The following is a 14,685-nucleotide window of genomic DNA, read 5'->3' as shown; positions in this document are numbered from 1 at the left end:
TAAAAACACAGCCAAATAGGCTCAAAATATGGGAAAGTTTTATGGGGCTTTTTCATTTTTACACTTTAAAATATATTTTTATTTTTTTGCATTTTTTGTATTTTTTTTTACGAAATTTCACATAAAAATTCTCATAACAATTAACGCATCAACCTAAATCGCAACCAAAATCTACATAAAAACTACCGAAGAAACCACCAGAACAACTCAAACTGTAAATTTATAAAAAAAAAAATTTAAAAAAATAGTATATAGAGTAATTTTTCAAGTTTTATTTACATTCTCACAAAATTATAAATACACTTTAATTTAAAAAACAATAAGCTTAATTTTTTTTAAAAAAAAAATATCAAACTTGATTAAGAAATAAAATTGCGTACAACAATAATATATAAAAAATTCAACAGAAATACCACTCCCACTGAAATCACGATTAAGAAAAAAACAAGAAGCTCAAGCAATACTATGGGCTACATTGTTAGCATAACAATAAACAAAAACGAAAGAGGCACCATTCATCGATGTCATCAATAACAATACCAAAAGGAGAAAGCATAGAAAAATGTTATGAATTGCTTGTACAATAAGTAGGCAATCTGATTTGAGCACCATCGAAGGCCATGACCGCATTTTGATCCAATTTCGCCTCCTAGATACAAATAGCTTCAACTATGCCAGAGCAACCATGTCCTCAAACACAATAAGAGCGACCCTCCACCACCCTCCCCTCATGGCCTCTAACAACCCACCTAACTAGACCTTGAGCTTGGTAATTTTAAATACTTCAAAAAATGTGAGTTCTAAATATTGAGAAAATTACATTGTATATCCACTTTACTTTACTTATTTTAATTTTTACTTTTATTTTCGTATTTTTTAAGATTATACCAACTTTTATAGATAATATCCATATTATATCCCTTAAGTTAATGTAAATTATGTACTAGACTTAAGTGGAGGGTGAGAGTATATTGGGTAATCCACTCACAAAAGTGGATACATTTTAATGAAATATAATATAAGGGTGTTTTAATTAATGGATACAAAAAGAGATATTTCTCAACTAATCCCCTAAATATTTGTTACGAAATTTATGTTTATTACGCAAGTGTACGCAATCAAGTAGTATCTCACGCAAGTGAGGTCGAACCACAGGGAATTGGATTAAGTACTACTGAACTATACTTATGATTCTATTCGGTAAAATAATAAGTTTGCAATTTGAAAGTAAATAACTCAGAAATTAAAGAGGAAATAAACGAAGATTAATCAAGATGAGAGATTAGGGAGGTGAATCCTGTTGTTAAGCTACCAATGTTAATACCTAATTGCTATCCTTATCTCAATGTGAATGACAGATTATAAATTAACCTAACTCTTTTCAGATCTTTTAGGTTCTAAATCTTATGTTCTCTAATTAACTTCTTAATTAAATCAACATAAAATCAGCATTAAGCAATAATCTATTAGTCACTGAGGCTATGTAAATACTTTCGTTTTACATCAAAACCTAGACTATCCAAATTTTAGCATTCTCAATTCTCACTTTTCAGATTTCGAATTGAGATCATTAAACATGTAAAAGGTGATCAAGCTTGCACATGGAATTAAACACAAATAAAGATAGTATTCACACATAAGATGAAGGCATGGCAATTATTTATTAACTAGGCATAAACTTAAACAACAATCATCATCCTCCCTTATTGGGAAATTTAGTTCATAATAACTCTAAAAACATCCATGATTAATTCAGAAATAAAAACAAACATAAAGAAGAATTAAAGGGGTAAAAGAAAAAAACTAGAAGGTGATATCGCTCCGGGTCTTCAAGATAGCTTTCTCTCCACTTGCCTCCACTATTTAGGTCTATTTCTGCTTGATTCTGACCTTCAGTGTCGTATTCCTTATATAGGGATGAGTAGTGTGCCTCCAATTGAGAGAAAAATCAAAATTAGGTCAAAACCACGACGTCCGTACCAAGTCGCGACTAGCCCTTAAGCTGGTCGCGACTACAGGCAAACCTCAAAAATCGAAGGTTCTGCCAAACCTCGAAGTCGCGACCAGGGTCGCGACCAGGAAAAAGGGTCACGACCTGGCTCTCATGAAGTCGCGACTACTGTAGCTTCTGGAGACGAATTTTCCAATTTTTTTCCAGTTTATCCCAGTTTTTCGCCATTTGACTGAATTTGAACTTTAACACTCCGGGAACCTGAAATAATGAAAATCAAGCGTAAAACTGCTCCAAAAGACACCAATAGACGAGATAATGCTAACTTTAAAGACCCGAAACATAGGCTAATTATAACCTAACAAAATCCCCCAAACTAGATTCTTACTCGCCCCCGAGTAAGATAAAAAATAACTAACTACGCTATCAGATAATCACTATGCTGTTGACTCATGTTCTGTTTTCTTACTTTCATAAACTAGAATTTTTACCCTAATAACTCTAACAGTTAACTCAGATGCTCAATTCATAACACTATGTATAACCACAAAATTTATCCATATGTGAAACATTGTTATAAAAGTTTTACTCTTTCCAACAGTTCCACAGCCCGATAACTCATAAGCTTGCATGCTTACCTTTCTCCACTAATGTTGACAATATCTTTTGGAATCATTAGGTCTTTTCGAGGTTTAGGCATTATGGCTCAGATTAGGGGTGTTCGCGGTGCGGGTTGTGCGGTTTTTAACCATTTTTTCAAACCAACCCGCACATGCGGTTTTTCTAATTTTCCAAACCGCACCCGCACCGCGATACTAAAAAACCGCAAAAACCGCACCGCAAAAAATGATGCGGTGCGGTGCGGTTTTTGCGGTTTATGCGGTTTGAACTATCACAATTTTTTTTTGAAATCATCATAAAATAATTAAACTATCATTAATATAATTATTCCAAAACACTTAAGAAAATACAACAAACTTGAGACTAATAAAAGTTATAACAACAACAATAAATCAATAATCTTTTTAAAGTTTCAACAACACACTTAAATCAAAATAACAAACTTGAAACTAATTAAGTTCTAACAACAATATAAATGTACAACTAACATACTTACATCAATAGATTAAAAATAAAACAAACACAAACTTCCAACTCCAAATTTTAATACACATGTATGGACTTGGGTTTGTTGCTAAGAAGAGAGGGTTTGTGAAGAGTTATGGATTTTGCCCTAAGATTTATAGGCTTGGGTTGGGCTCATATGTATGGGCTTAATAAAATAAATATAAAAATTGAAATTTTAAAAGATGTGGTGCGGTGCGGTTTGAATCGCGGTTTAATAATTCAAAACCGCAAACCGCACCGCACCGCGCGGTTTAGGAAAAATTCAAACCGCAACCGCACCGCGAAGAATTTCAAACCGCATTTTTTTTGCGGTGCGGGCGGTTTGAGCGGTTTGAGCGGTTTGATGTACACCCCTAGCTCAGATATTCAGAAATCAACAAAGGACGGTTTTGGCTCAAGATATCATAAGCACACAAACAAAACCCACAAGCTTCTTACTTTTCTTTTTCAATACCCCATAGTGTTCCCACATTTACCAAGATTGAAATAAGATATATTTATTATTTTCCAACATCACTGAAATCATATATTTTATTTATTTTTTTTGAACACATATTTTTACTTTTTCATTGTGTTTTTTTTTTTCATATTTTTTTTCAGTGACATTGAATTACACAATTTTTTCTCTTCTCAATCTTACAAGTTTTTCTCCCTCTCACTATTTTCTCACACTAAATGTTTCTCCTCCCCCAAACTAATCATGTAGCTTATGATATCATGGATAACATGGTGAAAAAAATAATAATAGTGTGGTTGCAAAATTTTTCAAATCAATGGGTGAAAAACAAAACAGGTTTAGGCTCAAAAGGTTAACTAGGGATACACATTATTATGGTAGGCTTGAAAGGCTCAAACTATCCAACCAATGCCTAAGTCATATTCCAATTGAACACTATCAAGGATTTCATCTCAAAAGAATAAACATGCAAGTTCTAAGCCATCCTGCCAATCTTACGACAAACCATAGTAAAACAATTATAACAATTTTCACAGATTGAGTAATTGCAATTGTACACAGGTTTCTAAGCATCCAAACTAATCCAAAGAGTTAATAGAATCAATGTAATACCCGGAATTAAGAAAAAGGATTAGCAAAAGCCCATTTGATTTTCAAAGTTGATTGTTGAGAATTGCTTGAAGTTGGGTGTGAATTGGAGCTTTGGATTGTGGTTTCTTGAGCTTGAAGTTTAGGATTACCGGCACCTGATCAGGAGCACCCAGGGGTTTGGAATCTCTGTTATTGCGGGACAACAGGTAAGACAGTAGTTTGCACGTAGAGTATGCGCGGTGGCACTTATGTTGAATGTGATATATGTGAGTAATTGCAACCAGGATTAGGGTTATTACCCTAACATGAGCGGTTTAATAGCCTAGGGTTATTACCCTAGTGATATATGTTGTGTAATACTATGCCATGTCGGATATATCTATATATTGGAATTATGAATTATGCGCTTAAGGCATAATTAAACTAGACTCGGTAAGCTAGTACCTTGAGTTTAATTTTAATGTGGTCTAGGGTTATTACCCTAGAATATTATGAGTCCAGTGAAAGCATGAGTCAGGATTGATACTCTTAGTAAATGTCATCGAAGTATATAGAAATGTATTATATGCTTGATTACATAGTATGCAAGTTAGGGTTATTACCCTAAGATTATATATGTTGTAGTAAATATTGAATACACGCATGTATGTTAGAAGTTATGTGTTTAAGACATAACTGGGTTAGACCTGGTATATATCACCAGGATAAACCACCGAAAGAACGTAATACATGGATTACGTATATACATGAATAGGGTTATGCGAGCAAGGCATAACCAGGTTAGGCTCGGTAATCAAAACCGAGGTAAACCCTACTGAGGCCTTATTGTATATAGACGTGTGAGAGCAACACGTAGGTCTACGCCACGTAGACATAAATAGGCATGTGAGCGTAACATGCAGGTCTATAGCAAATAGACAAATAGTGCGGTGACACTAATAATTATGTGTTACATATTGAGATTAAGGGTTATGTGTCAAGGCATAATCAAGTTGGACTCGGTATCTAGAACCGAGATGAACTATATATTCTAAGGCCTTATTGTAATTAGACGTGTGAGAGCAACACGTAGGTCTACGCCACGTAGATATATATAGATGTGTGAGCGCAACACATAGGCCTACGCCACGTAGACATAAATAGGCATGTGAGTGTGACATGCAGGTCTGTGACACACAGACATATATGAATGGCATTACTGTTTAAATAGCATGATGAGCATATTATATTTGTTATGATTTATACTGTCTTGCTGGGCTTGGCTCACGGGTGCTCTACTGTGCAGGAAAGGGTAAGTCAGTGGCTGATCAACCATGAGTTTGAGGAGCAAAACGAAGAATGTACATGTTCAAGCCATATCAGACCAAGCGGGTTAAGGGTCTATCAGTGTTGAACTTTTGAATTCTGTTTTGCCGCTTAGGTCGGCTAGAAAGAAAAGACTTGTAATAAGTTTGTAATTATTTTTGGGATCCCAACTATTTTGAAAGTTTAAATATATTACAAGTTTATTTTCATTCTGTTTAATATAAAAGTTTAAATTCTGCGCTATTTTGATTAGTAATCCCGATTAGGGGATTAGAGTTTCATAAGTATTTTGGGTAGCGTGCCTGATTATTTAGGGTGTTACAAATATAGAGGATTGTTAATCTCCTTAGTATTATTTGGTATTAGGTGTGAGGTGGGAATGATGGAGAAAAAATTGATTAGTAAAATTACAAAATTGTCCTTTTAAAAATAAAATTTTATTATTTTTTTAAGGGTAGTTATTGTATTTTGCAAAATGTATTTTGTCTTTTTCTACAATCCTTCCAAATTTGGAGGGATTAAATTTTGAAGGTTTGGAGGGAGAGAGAATGTCTCCCTCCATCTCTCCTCTCCTTCCTTCTCTCTATTGCCAAACAAGTGATTTAATTTCTCCTTCCACCCCTCTCCATCCACCCCTCTCCCCCTCCTACCAAACATAGTGTAAGGAAAGCTTAGAGGTTAGTTTTTGGCAGAGAAGTAGAGGGGAACACAAACTCAATTAACTCCACAATGGGCTTAAGGAGAGAACATCCCCAAAGAGTATGAAAAGAAGTTTCAAATTCCTTATTACAATTGGGGTACACTTTATCAGTAGGAACCTTATAAGTAGCCAAGTTGAACGAAGTGGAAAACCAATCAAGGCAAGCTCTCTAAATAAATGCTTTAACTTTTGGAGGAATAGAGAGACTCCAAAGATACTTCCGCCAAAAAGGACCCAAAGAAGAGTCACATTGACCCCAACCCAAAAGTCTAATAGTATTCCAATAACCACCACTTTTGATGGAGTAGGCACCAAAAGAGTTATAGTACCAAATTAACCTATCAACAATATGTTGTGACTCAAAATAGACAAAATTTGCTCAGCCTCATCCAATAAAAAGAGGTCATCAACTAGGTCCCTATTTTAATCTGCATTCGCATCCTTCAAATCACTAACCATCACAATCTTAATACTATGGACTTAATATATTAATATTTTTTATATAAATTTTCACAATACTTTATCATATTCTTTTATTTAGTTAAACAATATAATCCAATTAACACTAATTTAACTAGATATTAACACTAATTTAACTAGATATTTCTATGCATAACTAAATACAATTATAAATTTACAGAGAATTATACATTTTAATTTATTATTTAATTAATTAAATTATTTTGAATACCTAAAGCAAAATACTTATTTATTTGGTAGGAACTAGAGAGAAGGTAATTAAAATGATTTTCTCATCTAGTTTTTGAACACTTCAGCTTTTTGGGCTTTCGGCCAAACCCAATAGAAGATTAGAACCGCAAAAGCTCAATTTTGTGGGTTGGCGCTCCATTGACAGCTTTCCAAAATTCCCCGTTGTCCGTACAAACATTTTTCAAAAACCCTTCTCTTCCCCCTTCCACTCCTCTCTGACCTCACCTATCGCTTTCAAGTGTCTATGGCAGCATCAATGGTGCCTTTTCTCGACTCCTAACTTTCTCCTTCTCACTCCATCCTCTTACTTTTATTACTCTAGGGTTTTGGAGCTATATATATTTTATTTAGCATTGTTGCAACTACTCGGGCGCACTTTTAGGGAACTATGGAGATGCGAAACAATGGCCCCGCTGAGCCTTCCAGCTACGTTGGCGGAAGCACTGCCACACCTTGTGGTTCTCATCTCCGGCAACCCAATTATTCTCGACAAGCTGTTCAGGTGCCTCTTTGAGCAAATTTTAATGCATTTTTTCGAAACCCTAACTGTTTTAAAATGTAGCTTCTACTTTAGCGGTTTTTCCTTTGGTAAATACTGAATATTGTGGTTTTTGATAGCTAAGAAGGTGTTTGGGAAATGCAATTTATCTTTTTTATTTTAGCTTCAGTTCTGTTGTAAATAACTAGGTAGCTTAATAATCACGACATAAGTTGGATTTGCTTTAGTTTAGGTTCACCTGAAGTAACATTTATATTTTTGTCGAGTTTCGTAGTGTAGTTATAAATTTAGTTTGTACCATTTCTGGCTGTTTTGTATTAAACTTCATATGTATTAGTATTAGTTTGATAATACCAAATTATGATGTGGAGTTCTATGCATAGTGGTGTTACAGAGTCATAGAGCCACTGTTTAGTCTTCCAGTCTACGATGATTGATCAATTGCTTTTCCTGATAGAATTATACATTCATTTACAATTGTTAGGAAGCCTTGGAGCACTTGGCATCAATTGATCTTATTGAGTTATGCAATGAAGCAAAAGTTGAGCGCTGTCGAGCAACCAGAGACTTGAGAAGCTGTGGACGCTGTGTAGAGTCTGCCTTGAACTCTTGTGGACATGCTTCATTATGTACAGAATGTAGTCAGCGTTGTGACCTTTGCCCTGTTTGCAGAATCCCAATTGGAAAAGAAAAGAATGGTGTTAGTCTACGTCCTCGTCTTTATTACGAGTGCATCGATGCTGGTCTTATATCAAAAAGATATGATGATAGATTTCAAGAAAAAGAAGAGGGAGAAGAGCAAATAACTGCTGATGTCTTACACCTGTATCTGCTGTTCGATGTGGCTCTAGAGAATAACTTAGTTTCTTTGATATGCCATTGTATCCTTTCATGGTGTCTTATTTTATGTATTTTATTATTCTTGATTTGAAGGCATACTTAGCTAAATATGCCAAAATCTCTTGATCTTTTAATCATCTAGTTGGGAGAATTTCTATTAGTTTAGTGCTTTATTCACTCTACCCTCATATTTAGTTCAATATACCAAAATCTCATGATCTTTGAATCACCCATCAGGGAGACTTTCTATAGGATAGTTTAGTTCTTTATCCTCTATAGTCTATGCCTTCTGCAATAGTATTCGAGACTGAGTAAACGAAGCTGTGAAACAGATATTTGAAAGATTACCAGAAGATTATTATTAACGTGCCATGGATACTTTATCTACATGATGTTTTTTTTGTTCATGTTTCTTTAACAGTAATTCAACAGATGTTACAGATGTTTGCATGGATGAAAGTGCTGTGTCTAGCAATCCTGTCATTGCTTTTTTGTTGGATGAAGTTGTTGTCAAAGACTGGTGCAAGCGAACATATGGGAATATCATAAAGGAACTTCAGGGAATTTGTATCCTTCAAATTTCGAAATATTTATCTCACTGAAGCTTGGTTGTATCTTGCATTGTGTCCTATATATTTTCTATTAATATGGTGTGTATATCTTAACGTGTATCAATAGATATTCTTGATGCAGCAGAAATGGAAGTCAGGTTAAGTACACTTAAGTATTCTGCCCAGCTAGCTGGTATATCCAATGTGCTTGAGGTTTTAGAGTCATCCTTCAGGAATTCCCTAGCAGCTCAGCTCAATGATTTGCACCTCCTTCAAGAAAGCATATCGAAGACAAAGCAGGTCTAAATATTGACAACTTTATATTCAGTTGGTTTTACTATTATGTGTGACCTCATTTTAGTTTTCCTTATAACTTTTATAATATTAGTGTGTATGCATTATCTATAGATGGTACCTAAAACCAAGAGTGGCAGCCTTGTAAAGGAGTTCAAAAGCAAACACCAACACATGTGGAACATTGGCTAATTACAAAAATTCTTTCACTTCTAAAATCAATGGAGCCTCCTTTAAGAAACCAAATGCAGTCATAAAAATATCAAACCATCTCTATAATTTGCTTCATTTTGAGGAACATAGATTCTTATTTTGGTTCAAAATGTTTGAACTTGGAGTAGTGCATGCATGATAAAGTGTAAGGCTTGCAAATAACAGTTTCTTAAGGTGTAAATTGGTGGCAACATACACAATTTCGGAGTTTAGAAATGTTTGACTTCTTTTTAGGTAGTTTTCGAGATGACATAGTTTTTTTTCCTCTTTGACTACTAAGAGTATGTATGTTTTCGGATATGCTTAATGAACCATCTTTTGTGAAAAGCATTCTTCTGTTTGCAAATAAGTAGATGTTCTTTTTTTCTTTCTCAGTATTTGTTTTTGATTTTCAGCATTTGGAGATCATGATTTGGTGTATAAGACATAAGTTTCTTGAGAATGTCGAATCTCGTTATGCCAATACCAATTCATGGCGTAATCGTGTCCGTGAAAGGAAATTAGCTGCAATAAAGCGTTCATGGCCCGATGCGATAAATAATTCTGAAGAGTTTGTTAGACAGGAAGGTTCGTTGTTTATTGAAGATGCACTGACTAATCTTGAAAAAGAACAGGGGGATGCACAAGATATGGGGGAGGAATTAAAAGTTGCTTTGCAGAAGGATGGAATTTCATTAGTTTTTAGGTCTAAGGTAGAGGGGCTTGTAGGATGTTATCCATTTGAAAGTCTTCGAGCTGCCATTGATATACTATTTCTAGGTGGTAGTTCTGATATGGTGGTAGCAAAACAAGCAATTGTATCCTTTTATATATATATACCGATATATATATATTTTTATTATATATATGCACTTTGCATTTCTTATATTTCTTTTAGCTGAATGAAATCTTAGTTTTGGTGCATCCAGTTTAGTTTCCTTAATTCATGATAGTTTCTCTATTACCTATACGATCGACATTGGACAATGCCTAATGACAAATGGAGACGCATTGTAGAAGACTTCGCTGCTTCTTTTGGCATCACGAGGATTTTATTATTGGAATCTTTAATATTCTATCTTTTGGATGACTTCACGGATGAGGCTATGCAGGTAAATAATGATTACATTTGCCAAGTTCTTGTTTGTTTTTCTCTTTAGAAATAATTCCATATATCAAGTTTATCAAGATAGCTCATATTTTCTGTGACATTTTTTTTTTGTGTGTGGAATATTAGCACTAAAGAGAAGGTTATCACACTAGAGAATTAATTCAATTTCTTGCTTTCTTTGAAAAGCAATTCTTGTCACTTACAATGGATATTAAAGCTAATTATTATGTAGTTATAAAAATGTTAATTTGTATAGCATGTGGGACTCCACACACATTATGTGTTATGCTGTGTATATTTTAGGTATGGATAGTTGTTTATTTGCATTTAGCTTGTAGTTATAAGATTGTTTTAGTTAATCTGATTTGATCTGTGAGCTGAAAGAGTTATAAAATTAGAGGTGTAATAAGTGGTCTCTGTAAAACTTATAAATTATTAAGAAGAGGGGAAAAAGCACAAATAATACTAGAGATTAGATCATTGGGCTCCTTAAGGCCTTAAGATAGAATTTTGTTTGGATTATATTCACGAATACTGTTTTTCCCAGTCAGTTAAAATGCTTATTTTTCCCTGTCAATTTGTTTGATGAATGATTTGCAAACTTCATTTATAAGCTAATTACTTTTATACGAAATTATTTAGGAAGCATGTCATCTGCTTCCTGAAATCTCAGGTCCATCCACACATCCTAAGATTGCACAAGTTCTATTAGAAAGAGGAAATCCTGATGCAGCTCTCATGGTTTTAAGGTGGTCTGGACAAGATGGTGTTTCACGGTTTGTTTCACTTAGTGAGGCTGTTACTGCTGTTCGGGTTAGGGTAGAGTGTGGACTTTTCACTGAAGCGTTTTTACATCAAAGAATGTTGTGCACTAAAGTCAGGGAGAATGGGGTATTTGCAGATGCGCATGATGATTCCAAAGGTGAACACAAGAGTTGGAAGGACTGGGTGGAGATATTGGTGGCTGAAATTTGTTATCTTTGTATACGAAGGAACATGGTAGACAGAATGATTGAGTTACCGTGGAATTCCGATGAAGAAAAACATCTCCATAAATGCCTTTTAGATTATGCTATTGGTGATCCTTCTTCAAATGTTGGAAGTCTTCTTGTAGTATTCTATATTCAGGTATTTGTCATTTGCTTATATTTAACTGTGCTGAGTAATTGCAGTCTGTCGTCTGACTATATTGTTAGTGTCTCATCAAGTGTGGTTTCTTTATTTTTCACTATAAAGAAACAAGAAAAATCATATTTAAGTTGTGGGAGTGTGTTACATATGATTTTCAGTAATTCATAATTTTAAAGTTATGTTGAAATATCTGATCATACATCTTCCACTGCCTCTGTTTTTCACCGGTAAAGAAAACAAGGGAAATGCCACACCTACAAATCATTGAATTTTACAACATAAGATTTTCAGTTACTTTTTTTTTGGCTGAATAAATTCGAAGTGAGGATAAAGTATCAGATTATATACTACCCTTTTTGGTGTGACTTGTTCATGTGTTTATTGAATCCGGATCCTTTGCTTTTGACCATTTTAAGAAATGCCAAATGCAACTTGAAAAGTAATGCATACATTGTTCCAGTTTAATGAGTTGTTCACTTGTTTGTTGAATCTTTGATCCTTTTGCATACAATCATTTTAAGAAAGTCAATTAGAAATTAAAAAGTACTGCATTACATTGTTCGAGAATGTTGAGAATACATATTTGGTACAAGTTATTCATGCTTCCGAGTATGTTTATGAATAATAGTCCTGACAGATACTTGTTTTTTGTTTACCAGCGATACAGGTACTCTGAAGCTTATCAAGTTGATTTAAGGCTTAAAAGTCTAGAGCAGGAGTTCATTGCAAAGAATTCTGTCAGTGAAGAAGTTTTATCTAGGATGAGATCAGTGTGTGGCTGGAGGGAAGGCTTAGTTGTAAGTGGTTTAAATGTCAGGCATTGTAAATTACTATGCAATGACATGTTAAATTCTCGTATTCTCTTTTACCTGATTAGATTTTTTTCAGGAAAAATGCATGGCATTGCTACCAGAAGTCCAACGGCAACAAGTAATGACTGGAAAATTGCCTGAAATTGCTGGTAATACTGGTGATGAAGTTGAAATGCCTGCAAAATCCGATTTTCCCTCTACCAAGGCTGGTAGTTTATTAATCCCAGCATTAAATGATTCCCCTGTGGCTCTGTGGACTGATCATACGAGTGCACGGAAGCCCTCACTTTTTGAAACTCCCTTGAAAAGAGATGGATCTTTTGACAACTATCACTCTAAACTTGATGGTGCTAGTTTATTTCAAAATTCTGAAATGGGACTACAGCCTCAAGTTAGCATCGGAAAAAATTTCAAATTTCAGGTCGGGGACAAGTCAATTCTTCGGGTTAAACCTTTAAGTACCTCACCATCAAAGGACGTGAATAAAACTCCATCCAGGGTGCTTCTAAATAGCAATTTTCGGGACAATAAATCATCTCTGCTATCACCGGAAATGAAGACAAAGAGCGTTCCTAATCCATTCCTGAATGAGAGTCCATATTCTGGTAGTTCAACAGCTAATCCAATAATTACACCTAGCAGTAACCGTGGCTTGTTTAGAGACTTTTCACATGACCTACAGCCAAGCGTGTCCAGTAGAAGGGTCCATCCAGAAAGAGATGATACACCTTTGAAAACGACTTCCTCAGATGACATTATGGACGTTTCTTGGAGGTTAAAGTTCTTTTTCCATTTCTTCCATTTCATTCTTATCAAATGACGATGATTCCAACTATTTCAACTTTAATCTGAATTGCTTGTGATATGTTTTCTGAGTTTCAGCCACGGGCACAAGGACTTAGCTGCTGAAAACCTAGCTGTCAACGGTGGACCGAGGTGGAGGTCTGATGAAACAAGTGATGAAGAAGCCAATCCAAGTCCACAGCGAGCTGTGAAAAGCAGTCATTGTGCCACCCCAATGACAGGAGTGAGAAGAAGCAAAAGGTTAGCCAAGAGATGAACATTTCTAATTGACAAAAGCATCCTCATCCTGCTATGATTCTTCTGGTATTGTTGGAGAAAATAAACCCTTTTTGGTCAGTAGTGAAACAGAGCACTGGTTTTTGGATGAGAAAACTGTGTTGTTGTGTTTGCTATTTCCTTTTAAAGGGAAATTGCCCTTATAGTGTTAACATCTTCTAATGTCCACCTGAAAGCCAGTAAAAGAGGTTCCAATTTTGATGGTGATCTCCTTGTATCGGTCGGGTGGTTGGTGACTCAAATTTGAATTTACTGGCAACAAATGTGTGCAGGATCGGCGAAAGTTTTGGATATGATTTTATTTAAGTGCAATGTTGAGGCAAGCCCATGCTAGTTTTAAATTTTCAATCTTTTGATAATTTGTAATTTTACATACTTCTTGATCATAGAGAAGAAAATGCCAATATGATTAACTGAACCATTGATGGTCACATAATTTTGGTATACACAGTTCATGTTGGTCATATTGATTCCATTCAAGTACTTGACTTCAAAAGTAGAATACATATTTCTATCCTCAGTAGTTTATTCGAAACGTATGAGTTTTAATACGTAGTAGAGTTATAGGTTTTCTTTTGATAAGAGAATATGAAAAATATAGGTAACGTTTGGTAATATTTTTGTTTTAAAATTTTTTAATTACAAAAATACAAGTTAAATTTTAGTTTTTAAAATTTATTTTTGAAAAATGTGTTTTATAATTATTTTTGTTTTTTAATTAAAAAATAAAAAATTATAGTATGTTTTGTAAATTTCATTTAAGTCATGCTTGGATTTAGGTCTAAGGTTTGGGGTCGCAGTTGAGGTTTAGGTTTAGGGAGGTTTGGGTTTGGCGCTGGAGTTAGGTTCGGGTTTTGGTCAGGGGACAGATTTTGGGTTTAGGTTCGGGTTTGAGTTCAGGGCTGAGGTACGGGTACGCGTTCGAGGTATGGGTTTAAGTATGGGGTTGAGAGCTGGGTCTAGGTCGGGGTTGGGTCCAGGGTTTGGGTTCGGGTTCGAGGTCGAGTTCAGGTTCTGGTCAAAGTTTGGGTCGAGGTTCTAGGCTGGGTCAGGGTTTGCGTCTGGGGTCATGGGCAGGGTCCGGGTGCGGGTCCAAGTTCGAGTGCGAAGCTGAGTCTGGGGCCAGGCTCTAGGTTTAGGGCTAGGATTCAGGTCCAAATCGAGGTCTGAGTCTGAGTTCGAGTTAGGGGTCTAGGCCTGGATTCGGGTTCAAGGTCTAGGTAAGTGTTTGGGTTCGGGGTCGGGGTTCGGGTTCGGGTCCTAAAGTCCAGGGAGCAAAATATTGATTAAGAAAAATAAAATTGTTTAACCATACACACAATAGGAGTATTC

General features: G+C 35.2%; 1 protein-coding gene and 1 long non-coding RNA gene across 3 annotated transcripts; both read left to right on the top strand.

The window, feature by feature from the left end:
* Positions 1-4,214: 4,214 nt before the first annotated feature.
* On the top strand, positions 4,215-5,675 carry LOC133037680 (uncharacterized). Its single transcript, XR_009687732.1, has 2 exons — positions 4,215-4,333; positions 5,413-5,675. It is a non-coding gene; the product is annotated as an uncharacterized LOC133037680 (long non-coding RNA).
* A 1,198-nt stretch (positions 5,676-6,873) lies between these two features.
* LOC115716255 (E3 ubiquitin-protein ligase HOS1) lies at positions 6,874-13,888 on the top strand. Of its 2 annotated transcripts, none has more exons than XM_030645015.2 (10): positions 6,874-7,345; positions 7,827-8,223; positions 8,615-8,749; positions 8,861-9,033; positions 9,636-10,037; positions 10,173-10,331; positions 10,973-11,458; positions 12,121-12,258; positions 12,350-13,047; positions 13,156-13,888. In XM_030645015.2, the coding sequence occupies exons 1-10, from the start codon at positions 7,232-7,234 to the stop codon at positions 13,331-13,333; spliced, it is 2,880 nt and encodes a 959-aa protein (XP_030500875.2). In that variant the 5' UTR covers positions 6,874-7,231; the 3' UTR covers positions 13,334-13,888. The 2 variants fall into 2 exon arrangements, with proteins under 2 accessions (XP_030500875.2, XP_060971873.1); XM_061115890.1 differs by lacking the exon at positions 6,874-7,345 and having other exon boundaries at positions 7,827-7,931; positions 8,015-8,223.
* Positions 13,889-14,685: the final 797 nt, after the last annotated feature.

This window comes from Cannabis sativa, chromosome 5 (assembly GCF_029168945.1).
Source record: "Cannabis sativa cultivar Pink pepper isolate KNU-18-1 chromosome 5, ASM2916894v1, whole genome shotgun sequence".
Lineage (NCBI taxonomy): Eukaryota > Viridiplantae > Streptophyta > Magnoliopsida > Rosales > Cannabaceae > Cannabis > Cannabis sativa.
The sequence above is the reverse complement of the archived record's forward strand: the minus strand, read 5'-3'. Positions and strand labels throughout refer to the sequence as shown.

Coding starts and splice junctions, on each gene's coding strand:
- LOC115716255 (XM_030645015.2), top strand. CDS start 7,232: ATGGAGATGCGAAACAATGGCCCCGCTGAGCCTTCCAGCTACGTTGGC. Junction 7,346..7,826: donor ATTCTCGACAAGCTGTTCAG/GTGCCTCTTTGA, acceptor TACAATTGTTAG/GAAGCCTTGGAGCACTTGGC. Junction 8,224..8,614: donor AGTTTCTTTGATATGCCATT/GTATCCTTTCAT, acceptor GTAATTCAACAG/ATGTTACAGATGTTTGCATG.